The 23,840-nt window shown below is 43.5% G+C and overlaps 2 protein-coding genes across 3 annotated transcripts in view; both read left to right on the top strand.

Annotated features, from left to right (window-relative positions):
- Positions 1-3,320, top strand: part of LOC133342609 (protein FAM3D-like) — a 38,863-nt gene extending 35,543 nt beyond the window's left edge. Inside the window, exons 9-10 of the mRNA XM_061551847.1 lie at positions 927-1,053; positions 2,994-3,320. Of these exons, the coding sequence (XP_061407831.1) occupies positions 927-1,053; positions 2,994-3,083 (217 nt within the window). The 3' untranslated portion in view covers positions 3,084-3,320. The remainder of the gene's footprint in view (positions 1-926; positions 1,054-2,993) is intronic.
- A 3,424-nt stretch (positions 3,321-6,744) lies between these two features.
- Positions 6,745-22,111, top strand: UBA3 (ubiquitin like modifier activating enzyme 3). 2 transcript variants are annotated; one of them, XM_061551845.1, is made up of 18 exons: positions 6,768-6,836; positions 6,963-7,001; positions 10,113-10,236; positions 10,424-10,504; positions 10,901-10,983; positions 11,491-11,571; positions 12,306-12,349; positions 12,486-12,550; positions 13,514-13,669; positions 14,994-15,096; positions 16,006-16,119; positions 16,797-16,850; positions 17,241-17,277; positions 17,378-17,459; positions 18,485-18,585; positions 18,886-18,949; positions 19,195-19,249; positions 19,999-22,111. In XM_061551845.1, exons 1-18 carry the CDS (start codon positions 6,823-6,825, stop codon positions 20,085-20,087), a joined length of 1,386 nt encoding a protein of 461 aa, XP_061407829.1. In that variant the 5' UTR covers positions 6,768-6,822; the 3' UTR covers positions 20,088-22,111. The 2 variants fall into 2 exon arrangements, with proteins under 2 accessions (XP_061407830.1, XP_061407829.1); XM_061551846.1 differs by lacking the exon at positions 6,963-7,001 and having other exon boundaries at positions 6,745-6,836.
- The last annotated feature ends 1,729 nt before the right edge of the window (positions 22,112-23,840 follow it).

Below are 23,840 nucleotides of genomic sequence, written 5' to 3'. Positions count from 1 at the left end.
CTAAGTACACACGTGACTGAACACATCCACAATTAAACTGATCACTTTAAAAGGCAAAAAAACACATGTTCTGTCTTCGTCCCCATTACATGTAGGCAACCATGAATGACGTTGTTTTACATCTTAATCGGTGTATGCTTCTCATTTTCCATCATTGTTTTCTATTGTCCACGTCTCCACTCCCCTCCTTACATTTACCCCTCATAATTGAGAGTTGACTTTGATTCCTGTGGCTGGGAATCGAACTTGGGTTGGGAAGTTCTTAGCGCGGTGCAGTAAACACTCTATCTCCAGAATCATCACTTTAATTTCAGAATAATCAATTTCCCGCACCTCAGATTAGCACGGTTGGCTATGTACGGAGCGAAAGAAGTTCAACATGCATACATAATTTACTTCATATTGAGCGTAGTATTAAATGAGTAATATTTATGAGTGAACTAAAAATTATCCTTCTTCAGGTAAACGATTCATACATACTGTCTATTTATTAATGGTGTAATTGCATGCTTCACTGCTGCACCACAACTGCTGCATTTGTACACTGTCTTCACGCCAACTCTGCTTATCCTCACAGCAGCTTTTGGCTGGCCATTGTTGTTGCGCTTTCAGATGCACATCTGCGGCCGTCTGGAATGCTCTGTCTTCCGATATTAGAATTCCGCTTGACTATGCAATTTTAAATCTAGATTTAAAACTAATTTCTTTAGAACTGCTTTTTGTGTTTAGTTTGTGTTGTCCTTCCCCCCCCCCCCACCTCCGATTAGCACGGTTGACTACGTACGGTGCGCAAAAAAGTTAAACATACATACATTGTAATTCCCTTTTGCCCCTCGCCTGTGCTATTAAATGTATTGTTCCCATCTATTTCCAAACCCACCCACCATCACCGTCATCGCCATACTAATATATGTATCCCCACACAGGCTAAATGATGAGGCCAAGGCACTCTTTGTCAAGCTGGGCAGCTCAATCGTCAACTCGCTGGCCTTCCGAGAGAGCTGGGTCTTTGTTGGCGCCTTGGGCATCGAAGGAAAGAGCCCCTTCGAAGCGGTACCATGAGAAAAAAAATCACGCATATGGATTCTGTAACGTTTTTAAATTGCAACGTGTGTTTGTTCGCGGACGTATGGGGAGGGGAGGTACGTCTCCACCACGCAAGAACAATCCTTGTAGCGCTATTGTTTTCATCTCCAAAGTTTAGGGTAACCCTTTGATCAATGTGGCCAGTTTCCATTGGGAAAGCCTCGAATAGCAACGCAACTTTTGAGTATTTGGCTGCTATAAATGTTCACGCGATAAGCCACTTCGTTGAGCTGTCATTTGTGGCCTGGTCGCTTCTGAAAAAGAGCTTCATTGCTCAGTGGGCCTTACTTGGTAAAATAAATAAATAGTTTCATTTACTTTTTACTAAACCTCCAATTTTTCGATTTAAAGCTTTCGTGACTGCAGGGATTCATCTTCTTGGTTCTTTCGGTAAAGTCACGTAGAAGGGAAATAATAAAATAATAAATAAATAAACATAATAAAATTAAATTCTGACGACGTTTCGGCCACAACACAAGCAGCCGTCTTCAGGTGAAGGCAGAGCTATTTATTTTATTATTTCCCTTCTACGTGACTTTACCAAAAGAACCAAGAAGATTAACCTCCAATGTTAGATATTCTTTACAATTGTATTGTCCCCCTGCATGACGGACAGAGATCGCGCATGAAGACTCTTGGCCTTAGTTGAAACGCATAAAAACTCATATTCTTGGTTCTTTCAGTAAAGTCACGTAGAAGGGAAATAATAAAATAATATTAATATAAAACAATAAAAAACAATAAAACTCATTGTGATATTTTGGTACCATGAAGTTGCAGTTCTCAGCCACACAAAAGTGTGCACTTGCTATTGCTGGAGTGCAGTTAAAATCTCAAACAAATATATTATATTGAAATGAGGTACAAAAGTCATATTTGGATACTTTTTAAACTTAAGCATTCAGAGTTGGCAGGAAGGTGAACCAGAGGTCACTTTACGGGATTTCATAGGTGTCTGTGTGACACCTGCTTCCCCGGGCCTTTCTCTAATTCATGTGAATGAATTCGCGTGGCTTAACGCCAGAGGTGTGGACTCGAGTCATGTGACTTGGACTCGAGTCAGACTCGAGTCATGAATTTGATGACTTGAGACTCGACTTGGACTTGCATAACAATGACTTTGTCCCACCTCTGAGGTGTGGACTCGAGTCATGTGACTTGGACTCGAGTCAGACTCGAGTCATGAATTTGATGACTTGAGACTCGACTTGGACTTGCATAACAATGACTTTGTCCCACCTCTGCTTAACGCCCTTAGCACATTTGGGATACATATTCTTTGGGGCTTTCAGTAAAGTCACGTAAATAGGTTCAAAGAAAATAACAAAAAAACTACGATGTTTCCATCGCAACACAAGCGGTTGTCATCAGGAAAAGTTTTTTCCTGATGACGACCTACGTGATTTTACCCAAAGATCAAAAGAATATGAATTCCTGCAGTTACGAAAGCTTTAAGTCAAGATTTAATTGGGATACAATTTGGAGAAAGGCAAAGAAATAATATTGAACCCAGGAGTCTGTTGACCACTGCCAGTGAAGGAATGTAATCAGAGTATTGCATCTCAATTGGTTCTCAGTTTCCTCTGAACAGAGCGTCCGAGTAATTGATCAGTCTGAAAATAGTAATAGTTGTTTACCCTTTCAACTGGTACAAAAACTGACACCTTTATACAAGGCATCATGTTTGCAATAACCACAACACAAGCAGTCAAAATGCAAAAAAAAGAAACAACTCTGATAATGATAATGATATGCACTGCCCTTGAAGTTGATTGGTCCACACCAGAGACAGCTTTTCTTAGAGCCTAGTCTCCATTGGTGTTGGACCAGATGACGCCAAAAGTCTGAAAATCTGGCTAACTGCGCCTCCTTCCGCCCCACCTCTCCCACCTCTCTCACCTGTTCAGCGGCTGGAAAACAAAAAGGAGACCAACAAGTACGACGGCTGGCCAGAGATGGTGGAGCTCGTGGGATGCATCCCACGCAAGCTGACATGACGGCACCCGTTCAAGCGACCCGGGGCGATGTCCCGCACGACACCGGCGGAAGTGAAGGCCCGCTCGCACACCCACAATGCCTCGTGTGATACCGTCGCGGTCCGCCTGCACCCGGGGAGTCATTGCAGCGATTGTTGGATGGACAGCGGTGTTTCCCAAACTTTTAAGATACTGTGAGTCTCTGAACGATTCGACTTTGGAGGTTTCCTGCCCCTGCTGCTGCCGTTGTGGTTATTGATTGGGGGGGGCGGGTGGGGGTTTGGGGTGGGAAGAAATGTTCGTGGTTGTTGATAATCATTTTGGGACGCAGTGTCAGAGACAACATTTGACTCGTATTTATTTGCGGGAAATGATACCAACCTTCTCTTTGCCACACAGATTTCTTTTACGTGTTATTTTCTTTAATTGGTACTGTACTTTACTCTTTTTTATTTCGGCGGTCTTGCAAAGTTGTAATTAAAGTTTATCATTGCAAATTTACACGCTTCTGGGATGCATCGATGTCACTTTGCACTACCGTAGTACATTTCCCAGTTCGCGACGTGTGCCTTGTGCTGTAAAACTAAACTCTCCGTTCAATGAAACGGTCACTAAATAGATAATTATCAGCATATATGACTTTATAACGTTGGTGTGATGTGTGTGGATTCTGATAATTTCATAAAACATTACTTTAAAGTATAGCATAAGCGTTTAAATCGATTTTGTACTGGAAGACAGAGCAAATGGTGTACAATATTAAAATGTAGGTAGTTATGGTGTACTGAAATTGCAGTTGTTTTATATGGATGTCATTGTTTTCAAGATAATTGAAGGGTAAATGTGTTTGTCAGAATGTCTGCTTTCTATATTAATGACGTTATACGTATGAATAAAATCTAGAAAAAATGGACCTACATTTATTAGATAATTTTTGGGGGGATTTCTTGGTATAGAAATGGGTATTTATTTGCAAAAATTGTGTTGCAAAGTCAAAGGTGAAAATAAAAAATAAATGTCATAACCTTTTTGTCATTCATTTTGCATACATGTTGAATACATAATATGGATTTATGCACGCATTTAAATACTTAATATAAGCAACCTATGTATCAATGCATAACTTGGCAAACCATAATGCTAAATGTCAACTAAAGCATGCAATGTAGCCCCTTAGTAACAGCAGCTATCTCAACCTGTTGTAAGCATTGGTGGTCGCTCATCCAAGCAGTATATAAGCTCATTATAAGCTTTAAAAACAATTACATGTCCTCTCATGCAGTATATATACTGGATATTCTGTACACCAGTACTCAAAGAAATATACTGCAGTTGAACATATGAATTGGACATATTGTCCCAGGACTTATGAAATTATGTGAATTTGCTTTCTTGGTTAAAAGTTAAAATGAACTGCATTTTCTGTCTTAATCTCTGTAGTTTAGCACGCATCCTATTCTGCCCGCTCTTAGAAGCTAAGCAGGTTTGAGCCAGCTTATAAGTGTAGTGACATATAATGGGTCACTAAGGCGCCTAGCGCCATCTACCAACAGAGAGGGGGGATAGTGGGTACAGTAGCCCTCTCTGCCAGCAGAGTATATGATACTATGAAACATCTCCTTTGCCAGTGGCAAAATATAGTAGTAGGTTTTTACCCTTTCAACTGGTACAAAAACTGAGAGCTTACCCTGAGCTCTCAATACTCTGATAGTGCGCTGTCTTTGAGTTGTACGCCTTTTGGCGTCATCTGGTCCAACACCAATGGAGACTAGGCTCTAAGAAAAGCTGTCTCGGGTGTGGACCAATCAACTTCAAGGGCAGTGCATATCATTATCATCATCAGAGTTGTTTCTTTTTGTTTGCATTTGCATTTTGACTGCTTGTGTTGTGGTTATTGCAAACATGATGCCTTGTATAAAGGTGTCAGTTTTTGTACCAGTTGAAAGGGTAAAAACCTACTATACTAGAGTATATGATGTCATGGAAGATGTCTCTGGGGCTGGCAGAGTAGGGGGCCATTGAGGACGTCGTAGCCCGATTGGCCGGCAGGGGCACGTGACGGGATGTAGGCCAAAGGTGACAGAAGGGGACACGTGTTGTAGGGTCCAGAACCGACTAGTGAGATCCATCAGGGGGCGTGGCCGAGGGCGGAGCCAGGCAGGGGGCACTGGGAAGGCGAGCCAGATCCTTCTAGAAGGTTCTGGATGGGGGCGTGTCTAAAGGCGGAGCGGAGCCACGCCGAGGGGCATAAAAGGGGGGGTCCCGGGGCTGCATCGGGGATGTTTGCTGGAATGGAACCCGCCGTGTTGCGTGTTGTCTTCGGTGTTCGTGCTCAGCATCGTGGGTCAAGCAGTGTGGGGCCGTCCATAAATGACGTCACGCACCTATGGGGGGGGGGGGGGTGAGAAATGTGACGTCACATCAAAATGCGCAACTTTAAATAAATATAGACAACACGTTCTACTTAATTAAATATACTTTTTAATAAATGTTTTCTCCTACAACATCAGAGTGCAGCGGCACATTAAATACGCACTACAATGACAATAGTTTAAAGCGATTTGAAGCATGTTTTATTTTGGGGGGGAGGGGCAGAGCTTTATGACGTCATATTTGAGGGGGGTCAAAAATCGTCCAAAATCGCGTGACGTCATTTATGGACGGCCCCTGTGCCGACTGTCTCTCAAGTGAACCCACTACATAAATACTGACCTTTGACATAGGGCTGCCTGGAAATAACAGGCCCTATAGGCATTAGATTGCTGGAGGTGGCCAGTCGATGGCAGTGCGGATTGTAAGCCCCGTGTGTGTCTCTGCGTTGTTACTCGCTCATCGATGGGACGACAATAGTTCCAATGCACAGCTCTTCAAGAATAACTTGAGAGAATCAGTGAGGATTTCCTGGGGAAACGATTGAGCATGATTAGTATCAAACTAGATTGACCTGATGATGGTTGCTTGTGTTGCAATCGAAACGTCGTATTATATTATGATTTAATTTATTTTATTTCTACGTGACTTTACCGAAATGATTAGTATTGGCACGCTGATTTGTTTTGGACGAACAGTGTTCGATACTATCCACGCATGTTTAAAATAAATCTATTTCAATGCAAAAGCCATTTAATGACAATAAATGCCTCTTATGTAACCACGTGGGAGCCAAGCGCAGCACAGTGTAGTATTCAGCAAATGCCAGATATTGGTATGCCAGATATTGATTGGTATGCCAGATATTGATTGGTATGCCAGATATTGATTGGTATGCCAGATATTGATTGGTATGCCAGATATTGGTATGAGCCCGTTTATTAGGCACCATTTAATTGCGGCGTTGCACATTTTAAACGGTGCACGGCCACAACGGCGCTTCGCCAACTCGACGATTGAACGAGTTACAAAAAAACAACCCCCCACCCCCCCGCTACCAACCACTTAAAACATTCCCAATCAAAATAGTCCCTCGATATTCATCGATACCGCTCTCGTTTGCGGTGACGTCAGCCCCCACGCAGAAGTAGTTCCGGTCGGCGAGTTGGTTGGTGGTGGGGTGAGGGGGGCGTGGCCAAGCGGCGGGGCGAGGGGGAGGGGTGAGTGGGCGGGGCGAGTGGGCGAGTGGGCGGGGCGAGTGGGCGAGTGGACCAATGGGCGGGGCGAATGGGCGGGGCGAGTGCACGTCAATCACCCGGATTATTTTAACGGTGGCGTCTCCGTCCGCGCGGTGCTGCGGCCCCCGAATGCCGCGTGAGGGCGGAGGAACATGGCGGCCGAACCGTGAGTAGCGCGGCCCCGGGGACTCGTCGACCGCGTCTCTCAGCAGCAGCAGCTAGGAGGCTCCAAGCTCGCCGTCTTTGTCTCTCTCTGTGTCCCATCCCCTCCCCCCCTCGCCTTCGTGTGTAGGGAGAAGAAAAGAAGTAGAGTAGAGGAGCATCCGCACAAGTCAGTGGCCGTACATTTTTTTTTTAATTGTTTAACAAAAAATAAAAAAAAAATCGTCTTTTTTCACCCGCCGCTTAGCGCAGTTGTGTGGCCGTGTTTGCGCGTTGTGGTGGTGGTGGTGTTGTTGGTGTTGTGGGTGGTGGTGGTGGTGTTGTGTTGTTGTGGGAGTTGTTGGTGGTGGTGTTGTTGTTGGTGGTGTTGTGGGAGTTGTTGTTGGTGGTGGTGGTGTTGTTGGTGGTGTTGGTGTTGTTGTGGGAGTTGTTGGTGGTGGTGTTGTTGTTGGTGGTGGTGTTGTTGTGGGAGTTGTTGTTGGTGGTGTTGTGTTGTTGTGGGTGGTGGTGTTGTTGGTGGTGGTGTTGTTGTGTTGGTGGTGGTGGTGTTGTTGGTGGTGGTGGTGTTGTTGGTGGTGTTGTTGGTGGTGGTGTTGTTCTTGTGTGGGTGGTGTTGGTGGTGGTGTTGTTGTTGGTGGTGTTGTTGTGTTGGTGTTGTGTTGGTGGTGGTGTTGTTGATCTTCCGGCGGAAGGCGATTGCCTTCAGTCACCCTGTCACAGTCACCCTGTCACAGTCACCCTGTCACAGTCACTCTGTCACAGTCACCCTGTCACAGTCACTCTGTCACAGTCACCCTGTCACAGTCACCCTGTCACAGTCACCCTGTCACAGTCACTCTGTCACAGTCACCCTGTCAGTCACCCTGTCAGTCACCCTGTCACACTCACCCTGTCACAGTCACCCTGTCACAGTCACCCTGTCACAGTCACTCTGTCACAGTCACCCTGTCAGTCACCCTGTCAGTCACCCTGTCACACTCACCCTGTCACAGTCACTCTGTCACAGTCACCCTGTCACAGTCACTCTGTCACAGTCTGTCACAGTCACCCTGTCACAGTCACCCTGTCACAGTCACCCTGTCACAGTCACCCTGTCACAGTCACCCTGTCACAGGTCACGCGCCGTGAGTTGGAGCCAAAGAAACGCCGCGTTCGTCGTGTTTTATAATTTCGAAGTGTTGACGGGCACACTTTCTCTATCTGCTATTTTTACTTTGATTAAGTTCCACCACCACCACACCCCCCGCCGTGTCCCTTTGTAATCCGACATTCACGTTAATCAACACTCACCATCAACATGCACCTCCCATAAGTTAATAAGAGGGCACATCTGATTGCAAGTCGGCCCCAAAAAAACCCCGTAACAGTTCCCATCAAAAACTCTTTTAGTTCACGCGGTGGTTGCTGGTTACAGACTTTTAATATATCATCTTCATCAGGTGGCTAAGGATGTTTTAGTTTAATACTCTACACTAGTTGACAGCCAAAGGTGCTCTTGGTTCGATCTTGCCCGTGTGTGTGTTTGTTGAAGCACTTTCCATGACCTGCTAGGTTCACTGGGAAGACGCACATCCATTATTCACTGGGAAACACTGCCACTGTGAACCTGGATCTTGCTGTTGCACAAGTCCTCTGTGCTTGCAAATACTTGTTTTTGTATGTACAGTATAGTGTGTCTTTGTGTCTGTATCTCGTGTGTCGGTGATATGTCTGTCGGTTGTATATTTGTGTGTGCCTGTATCTTTGCTGATGTGTGTTTACATTGCCCATATATCTGTATGTGTGATGTCTGATATCTGTGATATCTGAATCAGTCCTGGCCCTTCTTTTGGGGCAATTCAGCCCTTATATTAGTATCTGGTGGTGTGGTGTGTAAACAGCAGCACGTGTGATGGTGCAGACCACACTATATACACTTAGTGCGCAGTTCTGGCCTTCATAGATGCTCGCTAATAGGACTTGCCCCAAAAGTACGTGTAGGATCTTTGTAGGTGTGTGTCAGATACTCTATTTGCAATTATTTTTTGTTGGAATAATGTTTTTTTTATATAATTGTTTGGAAAAGTATATGAACGCATACAATGAATGCTAACGAAGGATATTTCATCTACTGTGATTTTTCTTTCATTCGGAGACTGGTCTAATAAAAAAAAGCATGAAAATGCATGGCTCTAATTGCAAAAATCTGATGGCAGTGGGTCACGAAGGAAAAACATTTAGGTTTTGGCAATGGGAAGTTATTCAACTTGTATGAATAACAAAAAAACATGGTAGATTTGAAGCTTTCGTGACTGCAAAGATTCATACTCTTAGTTCTTTCGGTAAAGTCACGTAGGTAAAAAATTAAATTAAAATTAATAAAAAATAAAAATCACGACGTTTCGGAGGCAACACAAGTCTCCGTCATCAGGTGGGACCGTCACAGCCAGATTTGCAGCAAGATTTGCAGCAAGATTTGCAGCAAGATTTGCAGCAAATCTGGCTGTGACGGTCCCACCTGATGACGGAGACTTGTGTTGCCTCCGAAACGTCGTGATTTTTATTTTTATTAATTTTAATTTCATTTTTTACCTACGTGACTTTACCAAAAGAACTAAGAGTATTAAAAACATGGTAATTTGGGCTCGTAGTTTTTAGTTGACAGCCTTGTTGGATAAAGGCCTCTTACCTGCTGTGTCCGTCATGGGAGTTGTTTGACCATACTTCACCATGCTGGCCAGTGCAGGCTAGTAAAAGGGGGACCAGGACCTGTTCAGATATCACCACTCGTGCTCACTGTGGCCTGGAATAAAACGCAGGTCACCCGGCTCATATCGCAGTGTGAAAACCACTGCGCCACTCATCCACCCCATTAACTCAAATAAGTTCCGTTATTTTGGAGACGTCTAAATGGAAACCCTGTGAACATTTTATTATCCATCCCAGATTCAATTCCAGGCCACAGTAAACGACATCTGTGAAAATTGGTACCTCGCCACCCCAAGATAGACGCAAATGAGGCCACACACCATCCATTTGTGTGTCATGTTGGTTTTAATAGGTGCCCACTTAGAAACATTTGTCACAACAGTATGTGATGTGAAATAGAGTAATTTTATACTTTCATGCTTTTTACATGATGCAATTATGTGCTACTGCATGAGTGCATGATTGTTACACCAAAAGTCACCCTTGTTAGTCGGATTTAGCCAGTGGTGAATGGCGCCACAGTTGTGTGTCTGCAGGGAGGGAAGGGATTTCACGAATGGTGACGGATGCTGGCTTTGTGATTGTCCTCTAGCATGGCGGTAGAGAGCAGCAGCTGTGTGGAATCGATGGACTGGGATGGCCGCTGGAACCACATCTCTAAGTTCCTGGAGCGACCTGGTCCTTTTACGCACCCAGACTTTGAGCCCAGCACAGAGGTGTGCCCAGCTTTGTATTAATTTTGTTCTTTTGCGATTATGTATCCTGCTACAGCTTTCGTTATTACTTTATGCATTTCATTTGCGAACTTAACAATTGTATTGAGTGGTTAAAGGCGAGGGTTGCTGCTAACAGTTGTGTGAGTGTGGAGGTTGTTGTTCTATGCTTTTGCGTTGCTATCCACAGACTCTCTCCTTTCTCCTGGAGTCATGCAAGATATTAGTTCTTGGAGCTGGTGGCTTGGGCTGTGAGCTGCTGAAGGATCTGGTAAAGTTCTACATTAAGAAATTTCTTCTGAGAAGGCTGTTGTCCACATTTTTAACCAGGAGTGGATAAGCCACTGAAAATTTGTTTTCTGATTTGATTGCCATTGTTCTCATACTTGCACTGTTATCATAGTAGGTGTGAACTTTGGAACAGAGAGACAAGTAAAATGTGTTGTTTAACCTTTTAACCCTGCCATTAACTGTAGAACTTATATTCTTGGTTCTTTCGGTAAAGTCACGTAGAAGGGAAATAATAAAATAATATAAATATAAAACAATAAAAATTCTCACGACGTTTCGACTGCAACACAAGCAATCATCATCACGTAGAACTTGTGTTACTTCTTGAGTATTTCTTGTACGGACATATTTTAAAAAAATCACTTTTTCTTTCCAGGCATTGTCAGGATTTCGACAAATTCATGTCATTGACATGGACACAATCGATGTCTCTAACCTCAATCGGCAGTTTCTGTTTCGGTGAGTTGTGAGAGCAGCCGTTGGACAGCTTTACACTTGAACATGTCAGCCTCCTGTATCAGGTTTGCCTATTGGCCTCTCTGAAATGTCACTACCAGGGAAATCATGGTTGCCATGATGGTGTGAAAAACCATAAATATGACTTGGTAGATGTCTCTTGCTTGCCTATTTGCCAGGTGTGCTGGTGCATGCCTGTAATCCAGCACTTTGGAGGCAAGGTTTGGTGGAGCATGTGGATTTGTGAAACTCCCGTACTTGCTAGGCACCAAGGCGGTCAAGATATATCAGTACTGCAAGTGGGTTAATTAATCTGCCTGTGTAGATCTTTTTAAGTGGTATACACCCTAAAAATGAGTTGGTATTCTCCAAGACCTAAAGTTTCTTCACGCGTGAAAAGCATTGAAGGAATTGGTTGATATAATCTCAAAGCAGGACTTACCTGAAAAAGAGTTTGTAAACTCGGTTGGATAAATAAATGACGTTATTATATGCTGTGCTCCACAACAGGCCCAAGGACGTCGGCAGGCCGAAAGCCAACGTGGCTGCAGAGTTCATCAACACCAGGGTCCCAGGCTGCAATGTCATGCCGTATCCCTCATTTTCTCACGTGCGGCGTTTTAACCGATGAGAATTTCTATGTTGCGTGGTTCCTAATGACACTTGCAAAATATAATTGTACTGTCTATTATACTGGTAGGAACCTCCTGGTTACACCAGCCCACAGGGGATTATTGTGTCTGTCGTGCAGGGAGTTGCTGGGTGGAGAGGGAGGGGCTGGGTGGGGAGGGAGGGGCTGGGTGGGGAGGGAGGGGCTGGGTGGGGAGGGAGGAGCTGGGTGGGGAGGGGAGGGTGGGGAGGGGCTGGGTGGGGAGGGGCTGGGTGGGGGGTGGGAGGGATGGGGCTGGGTGGGGGAGGGGCTGGTCACCCCGTGGTGCCCTCATAAAACTCAACGTTTAACCTACTCACGCCGGCTTGTGCCCGCCCTCACAGTCGGGCATATTTGCGGAATACACCACGCCGCCGTTGACCCTAGTCATTGACCGAGCAACCCAACGTTCCTACCAGCTCCCTCTGCAGGAATGTGTTGTGGAAACCTTGTATGGGTATTTGAAAAGCTCTCAAAGAGTGGAAAGTAGTCAAACAACTAATAACTGTTTTTCCAAAGTCATTTTGAAACTATGGCACCGAAGGTGGAATCGGGTTAATGCCATATTAGAGCACTGAATCGCTACCACTGAGATAGAGCGAGTTTAAGAACTGTCGTACTGATGTTTGTTTTACTTGTGAAAGCATTTTTCATTCTTCTTTAATTAGTAACCCAGACATTTCAAAAAGATTCAAGAGTATGACGAATCATTCTACAGACGTACGTATTGAATGTCCACACATGATATAAAATCGTTTCCAATGGTTAAGTTTAACCAAATGCCTACATATCTATGACTTTCTCTCTTGTAATATTTGTCTTCATATGAATAAATTTGTTCTGTTTCTATCTGCAGAGTTTCACATCATTGTGTGTGGACTGGACTCAATTGTTGCAAGAAGGTGGATTAATGGGATGCTGGTAAGTTTTTTTTTACCTTGAAAAAATCGTCCAGGGTCACTTTAGGGCTAAGTAGTCATGATCATCATCATCATCAACTGTGGTCAATCAACGGTCGTATGAAGACCTCCAAAATCCCACCACCTCTAAATCCCTGTATTGTAATCCATCTAATACCTGCACACATGCTAGTTCCATTGATCTCGTTTTTGTTCGTTTTAGTTATCTTTAACCTGTGTTTTAATTTATACGTTCGTTTGTCTGTCATTTTAAATAAAAGCATGAATCTCCCCATGCTTCATTGTACATTTTTTTAGATTTTATTTCCATTTAGTTTAATTAGTTAACTTCTTCCTGAACCATGTCATAGCAGGTAGTACGCACTGTTTAATTGCTTTTGACAGAGAGAGAGAGGAACCCATGTATCGGATAAATAATACAAATCCGAGACGTAGTGACTGAAGATAAGTTGACTTGAGGAAGAATACATCACATAAAAGTGTGCATGCCTACTGGATGAGAGTGGGGATGGAATGGTATCCAGGGGAAGAATTGCGCCCACCAGGATCTCCATTGTAGAGATGAAATGATGAGTAAACCATGCGCTGGAGTGAAATGGATTGTCTTTTTTCGATTTAAAGCTTTCGTGACTGCAGGGATTCATCTTCTTGGTTCTTTCGGTAAAGTCACGTAGAATTGTAGTTTATTATGCTTTATTTTATTATTATTTTATTATTTCCCTTCTACGTGACTTTACCGAAAGAACCAAGAAGATGGATTGTCTTTGTGGGATAGTGGAAGAGTGATGACAACATTGTAAAAGCTTGCATCCAAGAGTGTATATCATATGGCTGATGATGAATATTCCTTCTACAGTAGCATTGATCTGATGCAAACATGAGCTCACCATGTCTTACATATATATGATATGTTGTGTGGGCAGCTGTAAATTGCCGACTCTGCTGGTTTTGCCACTCCTTGCAGATGTCCATGCTGAACTTTGAGGATGGAGTACTGGACCCCAGCACCATCATCCCCATGATTGATGGGGGCACCGAAGGCTTCAAGGGCAATGCCAGAGTGGTGCTGCCTGGCATGACGGCCTGTATCGAATGCACCCTGGACCTGTACCCCCCACAGGTAGAGAGAGAGAGTGGCCATTCTACTGGTAGGGGCAACAGATAATATTGGTCTTAACAATAGTGACAGTGTAGGGTAAGGGATAAGATTGGTGGTAATATAGCAATAAAGTCAAATATATGGTTTGAGGTGGAGACTGGAATATTGATAGCATTGTGGCTATTAGTAGCATCACAGATTTAGCTTGAGAGAGGGTAGACGTTTTATATGTAAAGTGATAGTTGTAAACAGGCATATAGTTTAACACGTAGGCTTTCGCGACCAATGTTATTCATAATCAACGTTTTTGGGTTTAGATCGCGTTTATTTATAAATGTGTCGTAACCCTCCACCACCCGACACGGCCAATCAGTAAAAATGTTTCACGTTGACAAAGATAAATAGTTCACTGCTTTAGCCCACCGGTGTGTTGAAGCCACAACATTTACAATTTGAGTACGACGTTTCGCTGGTAATTGCAACCAGCATCATCGGGCAATTCGCCAGAATGGTGAGGCTCTGCTGTCTCCCGTTCTTATATAGAGCAGCAGCAGGGTGACGTCATCATTAAACCCAAAAACGTTGATTATGAAGGCATATAGTTATAGTTCATGGAGAATAGAGTAAGCACATTGTAATAAAGGCACACTGTGTCAAAGAGAGAGGCTTTTTATCTCAAGCAGGAACTCGGCTTATTACCGTCCCTCTATGGCACAGCGGTAATGATTCACTAAACCAGGTTCATAGTACGGACATTCTTAGCGATGCACCGACATTTGAGTATCTTAAGAAGTACAGATTTCGGCCTTCACCCTATTTCAATTTATTTACGATAGATTAATTATTAACACATTCCTGCGGAGGGAGCTGGTAGGAACGTTGGGTTGCTCGGTCAATGGCCAGGGTCAACGGCAGCGTGGTGTATTCCGCAAATATGCCCGACTGTGAGGGCGGGCACAAGCTGGCGTGAGTAGGTTAAACGTTGAGTTTTATAAGGGCACCACGGGGTGACCAGCCCCTCTGCACCCAGCCCCACCCTCCCCACCCAGCCCCTCCCCACCCTCCCCTCCCCACCCAGCCCCTCCCTCCCCACCCAGCCCCTCCCTGCACGATGGACACAATAATCCCCTGTGGGCCGGTGTAACCAGGAGGTTCCTACCAGTAAAAACCCATTTACACTATCCCATCACTCGTGTAGACATTGCCAGTTCCATAAATTCGTTTGTATTGACATCTCTCTCTCTCTCAGTGGCACTAAAATAGTGAAGAAAAAGAACGCTTGAGAGGAATTGTAATGATGGCTGCTTGCACTATGCTCATTGCACGTGTGTATTGTACTCCACAGATCAACTTCCCCATCTGCACTTTAGCTTCCATGCCTCGGCTGCCGGAGCATTGCATTGAGTATGTCCGCCTTCTGCAGTGGCCCAAGGAGCAGCCCTTCGGAGGTACGAATGTCGTAGCAAACCCTCGTTTCAGTCCTTCGCAGGTGACAGTCTTTCAAGAGTTGTTTGGTACTCATCCCAAATGCATGTCATGCAATGAAAGAGCGTGCAGTGGTGACGCATGTGTAATGTAGCACTCGGAGACACTGTCTTGTTGAAGTATGTGTATTTATTTATTTCTATTACGGTCTGCCCGACTCGATGGTATGTTAACGTGTAGACGCGAGTTGACTTTGTACAGTGGCTGACTTAATGTAGCTGCGACACGACGTTCACCTATACAGCTGGCTGACTATATAGGAGCCGATGGAGTAGCAGCTCCGGCGACGATAGATAATCTCCCCCTGGTCTTCCAAGACGATAAGGTGACCCGCTCCCAGACGGTGAGGACGATTCTCTCCAAGATGACGCCAGCGACGACGGTCCAACTTCAAATCCCCACGACAGCCCTGAGCCCCACTCTGCGTTGTCTTTTATCTCCCCTTCTGGCTCAGCCACACCCCTTTTTCCCGAACTCTCTCATCATTATTTAGGACCACTAGACCCCGTACTGTCCTTACACATGTATGAGACTTAAGGCTGCTGCACTGCAGGGTGGCCAAGACACAGTGGTGTTTAGCAAACGGGTTTGTAACTCAATTTGTGTGAACCTTTGTTTCCCCTTCATATGCATATTTTTTCTCCAACATGCATAACATTCCCTAATTGATCATTTGCCCAACTTCCTCATGCAAAAGCCTCTGGAATCAGAGTCTTTAGACTCAATGAGGTTTTCCTGGCTCTATAATAACAGGACAGATGCACCTGTGAAGAATTTAAATAATTTACGAATTTCAACAATTTACAGTCATGTGGTGCAGTGTGGACGCATGTTAATCTCTCAGCTCATGATCATTTTGTGTTCCAATATAGATGCTGTGGCCCTGGACGGAGATGACCCAGAGCACATCCAGTGGGTTTACCAGAACTCGCTGGCGAGAGCAGCACAGTTTCACATCACCGGGGTGACGTACAGACTCACACAGGGTACGCCAGCCTTGCTCTCTCACTTGCGGGTATCGACTAGTATGTGTAGATATAAAGGGATTGTCTATGTTGTTGTCCTTATACTGGTAGGAACCACCTGGTTCCACCAGCCCACAGGGGATCATTGTGTCCGTCCGTCCGTCGTGCATCCAAAAATGGGAGGGGTCGGGCTGGGTGGAGAGGGGAGGGTGGGGAGTGGCTGGGTGGGGAGGGTGGGACTGGGTGGGGGGTGGGGCTGGGTGGGGAGGGGCTGGTCACCTTGTGGTGCCCTTATAAAACTCAACGTTTAACCTACTCACGCCGGCTTGTGCCCGCCCTCACAGTCGGCCATATTTGCGGAATACACCACGCCGCCGTTGACCCTGGCCATTGACCGAGCAACCCAACGTTCCTACCAGCTACCTCTGCAGGAATGTGTTTTCGCATCGCACGTAGCCAACCGTGCTCATCAGAGGTGCAGGGAAGGACAGCATCTGACTTGCCGTGTGTGAATCTAAAGATCAGACTTCAATTAATAATGCTGAAATGTGATGCTATGGAATGATCTTTCAAGTAAGGCTCTTCCTAGGTTTTTAATTTTAAAAGATCACAATTGTTATTCTGCATAATTTTACCTCGCTTTGTGTTGTTTTCTGAATATAGCTGATAAAGTGTATTATTGTTTTTTTGACTCTTAGGGGTTGTGAAGAGAATTATCCCAGCTGTTGCTTCCACAAATGCAGTTATTGCTGGTGAGTTGCTGCTGTATACTTCCTTAATTTCTATAATCATTCGTACAGCTTAAATGGTTTTAGTGATTAATTCTAGGGATGCAGTTATTACTGCGCAACATTGGTACTCATGCATCCAAACCGCATCTTAGTCTTTTAGCCATTTGCATCAGATTGTTATTGGAGCAAGGAATTACTTCAGGGCACGCTTCAGTTTTTGTTTCATGGATGTAGTTTGTGCACTTAACGTGCACATCGATAAAGATAAAAGCAATGAATAATGTATCGTCTTGTGTTTGGCTAGCATGTAATCTGCATTGCATTCTTAACGTAGAATGTTTAAAATCTCTGCTCACAAACACAGTATGCTTAGGTAAATTTTTACTGATTAAAAAATTACATTTTTTGTAGCTGCCTGTGCAACGGAGGTGTTCAAGATTGCAACCAGGTAACCAAATCGTTTTCGTTCTTCTTTTACAGACATTTGAATTGTGGTGCTGATGGTCTGATGGATAAACATGCATTTCTAACATTACGCTTTCCTGCAGCTCCTATGTACCGCTGAGCAACTACATGGTGTTCAATGACGTGGACGGGCTGTACACCTACACATTTGAAGCTGAAAGAAAGGTGTGTTGGAACAAAAGCACCCTTTGTTGAAACAAGAGGGGGGTGGGACTTCGCATTCTCCCATCTCCGGTGTACATCGGAGAGGTCTTGTCGGAGTTGGCTGGTCACTGTGCTGAAGAAGGCTCATCTGTTATTTGTGTCAATTATTAATTCATAGTCCTCTGTGTTAATTGAGAATAAGGGGTCTATGTTGGCTTCAATGAAGAACACGAGTATGAACAATAGTCGCCTGCATGTGGCAGCATCCTTGTCTGATTACGTATTCGTACAATAGTCGGCATGCTTAATATTTCTGTAACTTACTTTGTCATTGCACTGTGATCAGTCTAATAATTATCTGCCCAAGCCAATTTACACGACAGGGAATTTATTACATTACGTTGATTTACGTTTATACAATATTTTCATTTGAAATAAACCAAAAAATAGTGTTTTGATTTCAATTAGCTTCATTTCTGTACTTATTTAGTTTAGCTTTTGTCATTCTTCAAAATGTGTCTTGAGTTCTCAGCTGGTTAAACAAAATCAGCTTGTCTAAATCCCATTGCAGATCTTTACTGTAATTACTCTTAAGCCAAGTTCTCACTCATGGTGTGAAAAAAATGGCGTTCTGTTATACTGTAAAAAGGTTAATTATATCTATCATGAGACATATGCCTCAATTGATTATTTCAGCCTGAGCATTTTTGGTGCAAAGATAAAATGATCAAACACATTCCTGCAGAGGGAGCTGGTAGGAACGGTAAGTTGCTCGGTCAATGGCCAGGGTCAACGGCGGCGTGGTGTATTCCGCAAATATGGCCGACTGTGAGGGCGGGGCACAAGCCGGCACGAGTAGGTTAAACGTTGAGTTTTATAAGGGCACCACGGGGTGACCAGCCCCTCCCCACCCAGCCCCACCCCTCCCATTTTTGGATGCACGACGGACGGACACAATAATCCCCTGTGGGCTGGTGGAACCAGGTGGTTTCTACCAGTAAAATTACCGACAGTGTTTGGAGTAACCGGTTAACCTTCCCCAACAGGACAACTGCCCGGCGTGTAGCCAGGTGCCACAGAACTTGGAGTTCTCCTCCTCCGCTCGCCTCCAGGAGGTCCTGACCCATCTCACTGAGAGCACATCTTTGTGAGTTTCTGCATTGCTGTACACAGACGCCAGACCAATTTCCTGAGCTACCCATTCTTTCAACCGTTTTAACCAATATCATCCATAAAAAAAGTTTTTGGGTTAGATGGCGTAAATATATAAATGTGTCGTTTAAACCCGCCACCACCCGACACAGCCAACTAGTAAGGTTTGTCACGTAAACAGAACGTGGCCAATTCATCACGAGTACAGCACACCGGTGTGTTGGTGAGCCAAGCCACAACATTTAGATTGTACTCAGATTGTAAATGGAGGAACCATGTACCTTTCTCCCCACAGTCAGATGAAGTCACCAGCGATAACCGCAACAGTAGACGGGAAAAACAAGACTCTGTACATGCAGGTGAGTGAATTATTTATTCAACTTGTTATTTGTATAATTTTCTTGCTGTTTAGAGCGATTTTCTTATGCAATCATTTGCTTCGTTTATGGATGACATGTTGATGTGTAAAAAAAAAAGGAGTCTTTAAATAACCATTATCCATGAGTAACCTTAGAATATATTTAATCTGCCATTAATCAGAACTCTGCCATAACTTTTGGCAACCAAACGACTGAATTGTATTAATATATTTTTGTTCTTATAGACGATAGCATCTATTGAGGAAAGGACACGACCAAATCTGTCAAAAACCCTCCAAGGTGAGCCAGCGTTATTATTCTCTGTTGAGAGATCATTTAACAGTGTATTTTTACATAATTTGATGGTTTAAAGAGCCATAGGTGTGACATGTAATTTGATGCAAAATATTGTTGGCACTGCCCCCTCCTCGCATCAGAACTAATTATGTTGACAAGCTCGTAAACAAGCAAACCATCAAAAGTAGTTTGTTTAACACGTCAGCTTTCGCGACCAATATCCATAAGAGGTTTTTTTTGGGTTAGAAAAGTTGTTTATTTGAACCTCTGAGAACCCTTAGCAAAGGATGCTATCCTAGATTTTTCCACGCCACATATTCACCAATTTATGCTTTTGCAGAGTTGAGTGAAGAGAGAGGGAATAGAAGAAACAGTGCATCGCTTTATAAATTAAACCACCTATTTAGACTAAAGTTGTAAGAGAGATCTGGCCAGTGGATGCTGTGGTTTGTGGACATGACTTTCAAATCTAAAGGTTGCCGTTTCAAATTCTACCTGGGGGTCAACTCTGCCTATCATCTCTCGAGGGTTGATAAAGAGTACTACTTTGCGAGAAGTCATTGTTGCGCATGCTATGGATTGTCCCCACACCATGTGAATGTGGCATTACCATCACCAGCTTATACCTGTAAATGGACATAAGTGCTGCTCCAATTCTCATTTGAGCATGAAAACAACTTTTGAAGAACATTTTGCCCCTTGTTGAGGAGTGAAAGAAAAATGTTAACTCAGTGTGGCTTTGTTTCCTGCAGAGCTGGGTCTTACAGATGGGCAGGAGTTGGCAGTGGCTGACATCACCACACCTCAGACTGTCCTTTTCAAGCTTCACTTCAGCAGTTGATGGCCTCTCACCCAATTCACCAACACCCACAAGTCCCTATCATCAGTGCCCTTCCCCGTCGGCTGAGCGCACGTACAATTGTGACAGCTCCTTCGCATCTGAGAGTTGTTTCAATGTAATCCAAAAGTATCATTTTTTTATTCCTACCTCAATTTCCCAAATGTAAGATTTTTTGTGATTTAAAGTGAAATGTCTACAAATAATATGAATCGGGTTAAATTTTGCTCCTAAGTCATGGCTGTAAAAATTGCTGAAACCTTGTGGTGTGGGAAACACTAGGCTTTCTGTTGGGCACCAGATAAGACCTAAGCAACAGCTTCCCATTATTAGAACATGCTATTTTTTTGCTATACAGCATCACTTGCAGGTATTTATATCTCGTGTTACCCTCAGCTGAAGCTTAATGCCCATGACAGATGCTTTCCAGCTTTTACAAGCTACAGCATTTGTCATGGAGAGTTCTACCAACTGCTCACATTGTCCCACTTCCATTTCCTTCATCTGCCCCCACTTTCCATTCTTCCTTGCAGAATCATATTTGTCCTTTCTTCAGCTGACTTAGGATATCCCACATATGCCATCTCGTCAAACTTCTCAGTAGTTCTTGCTTGTGTACCCATTCTCTGTTGCGTCTCCATTCTCGTCACAATCGCCTAAACGTTCCATTATTTTGTAAGACTCGACCACATGCAGTTATTTTCTTCATGTTTTAGTCCGTCTTATTGACGGCGAAAAACCAACAATCACCATTTAAGTTCATTGCTGTATGATATGATGTATGCTTATTGGGTGTATATTTATCTTTGCCTATAGCCTAATAATACATTCTGTAAGTAATAGGTATCAGTTAATATTTGGTTAGATAGCAATTTGAGCTGCATAAATACTACTGTCGTTACATTCATTGTTGTTGGCTGTTGGGAACATTTTTTCAGGGCTGTACACATTGAATTTGTAGGGTTGTTAAAACGATAACAGCCAAACCCTGCACTCTGAAGAGAGAGAGAGCACTTATGACTTTCAAATATGATATGTATGTGTTCTCACAAGAAAGTTGCCCTTGTATGCAATTCTCAAATATGAACGTGTTGTATCATGAAACCAATATGATGGAAAATATTTAATTTTGTGTTGGTTGCATGACCCTGACTCGTCATTAAGCTAAAGGAATTTAATGCTATCAGCTCGTGCCAAACTTATTAATACATACTCCTGGATGGAAGGTATGAACATCGTATGTCAGAGGAAAACTTGCCATTAGCCCCTTTTGCCACTACCCTCAAACCCACCATTTAATTGTTACACTGATCCAAATTAAAACCCAGGTATGTTCAGCTTCCGTTTCTGATCTGAACCTGAAAAATAACCCTCACTTTTGAAGATGACGATTTTCTTCCCCCCTCGGCATTTGTCATGTTCAGGAGAGTAGCGCTGCTGCTAGTTTCACATTTTTTTCACGGATAATATTTGCTCCAACATAAAAACATGGTCTGCCTGGTAACGATTGTACAGCGAGGTGCAATGTGCATTCCTGAGGAGCTGGCATGAGAGCTTTATGTAGAGAAACACAAGCACACTTAATTTGCTCTTTTATCATTTCTTATTCTGCACTCCCATTCATGAGTTGTTTTTCTCAGTATGAAAAGTGCTGTGGGGCTTCCAATATGCAGTATAGTACCTGCAGAATAGACTTGCAGGAGGGAGGGTATGCCTTGCAAAGGTGACATTATTTCGTAATGTCGCAACCGTTTATGGTTGCGAACGCGCAAGGTTTACAGGTGAGCGGGGGACTGAACATTGTTTGGGTAACTTTTGTTTTGCCCATGGGCTGAGCAGGCGTATGCAGTGTTCACATTTCTTCGTGCATTGCAGTGTGTGCGGTGATGTTACTTGAAGATGAGTTGTCTAGCACAGCATTTTTTTATGCTGTTACATGCGGATTATTCAAAAATAGTGTGAAATATTACAAACTGCATTTTAATGAGTGTGTCATGTCTGCTGTTTAATAAATGTGTACTAATATGCTTTGTTTTGTTGGTGCCACTTAGTAACATGACAGCACTAAAATAAAAACCTGTAATAATTACAGCCTATATAACACCTTTCATAAAAACACAAGGCGTTTTACACCAATGGCAATGGGGTTCTTTAGGTAAGAAGTGAGCCAGTTAAAATATGAAATGCCTTCTGAAATAAATATATTTAGGCAGGCCTTGAAGATCATTTAAAAGGTGTTCAAATTCTGTAGACAGGTACTGTGTTTAGTTAAGAAGGTGAAGCTGAAATTATATTTCACGATCATTTATCAATCATCCACGAGGTCAATATTGTTGCAATGTATTGTTTGCATTGACTAGTATAATAATTTCTTGCCTTTGGCAAACCACTTGTATGAAGCGCTCCCCATTCATATTTAACCACGTGTGTCTGCGCATTGAAGGGGAGGTGGGGGTGTGCCTCTTCGGATTTCAAATATCACTCGCCACAGATTTTATCAGTGGTCGGAAATCAAACTTCAGTCACTGGGTTTATCGTCTGTGCTGACAGTATATTACTAAAGTGTAAAGGGGTTCAGCACCAAAGGTTAATGTAATCTCTTGCGTGAGGATTCCTCAGGCAGAGTGACTTGGGTGTAAGCTCTGCTTTTTAAGGACATGAATGAGCTATGCTTTAAACATAATTCAATCACGAGGGGCACATTGAATTGGTGAAAAAAAGTGAAACCCTAACAGCTAGTCATCAACCAAAAGCAATTACCTCTAGAAATGTTTGTAATCTGGTAAATATGCCACGAGAAATGAGCTAAACACGTGTTTTACAAGTCAAATTAAGAAAAAGAACCTGGATATTTATACCCATTTAAATTTCACTAGGATTAAAATACAATAAAGGAGGAAGAAAGAAAATTGGAGAGCTTTTGAAAAACCGACTGACCATGAAGTAACGTACCAATGTGTCCAACCTCATCCTAAAGCAAACATATCAGAGCACGTTCATCAACAAACCAACGCAGCATAACTGGTTTTTTCTGGCCTCGTGGGCAGCATTTGAAATGCAACCAGATTGCCGCTGGGACGTTTTGGCTTTTGACAAGCCAATGACTAAGAATTTAATCTAGATGTGAGGTTTCACCCTTTGGCAATAAAGCAGGTATTAAGATGTTAAACCACCAAACATAAATCTTTTACCAGTAATCATGTCTGCATTAACCGGAAAGGTCGCATGATGAAGCCAATGACTGCTCAAGGCTCTTAGGCCACCCTCGCGTTTTCAGGCATTTTTGCATCGTGCATAGATGGCAGCCCTCCTGACGACACCTTTGTGCTCGTGATGACAGTTTTGACCGACCTGTTTGAATCCGGTGAAACACCTGATTGATTACTCGAGGAACCTATCTGAATTGTTGGAGGATTGCTTGGTGGCGAGATTATCTATAGGACCCTGCGAAGCATTGATGTTTGCTTGTATTGTGACAGACTCGTGGCCGTGAATTTCCTGGAGTACTGCAAGGCGCTTGTTGAAAGCAGCCATGGGCAGCTCACTACACAGTGCAGACAAAATCTGTCTGTGAGTTGCATTGCGGTATTTGCTAACCTGAGATATTGGGATTGCAACGCCTTCAGCATCAGCTGCTGTTGGGACAACGGTAACAAAGGCACATGTGCTGTTTGCTTCAAGTTTGCCCTCTTGTCGCATGTGATTAAGCAGGTCCTCAGATTTGAAGCGTTCGTGACTGCAAGGACTCATACTCTT

This window comes from Lethenteron reissneri, chromosome 15, assembly GCF_015708825.2.
Source record: "Lethenteron reissneri isolate LAM-NWPU_2019-01 chromosome 15, ASM1570882v1, whole genome shotgun sequence".
Taxonomy (NCBI): Eukaryota; Metazoa; Chordata; class Hyperoartia; order Petromyzontiformes; family Petromyzontidae; genus Lethenteron; species Lethenteron reissneri.
Note: the sequence above shows the minus strand (reverse complement) of the source record. Positions and strands in the feature narration are given on the sequence as shown.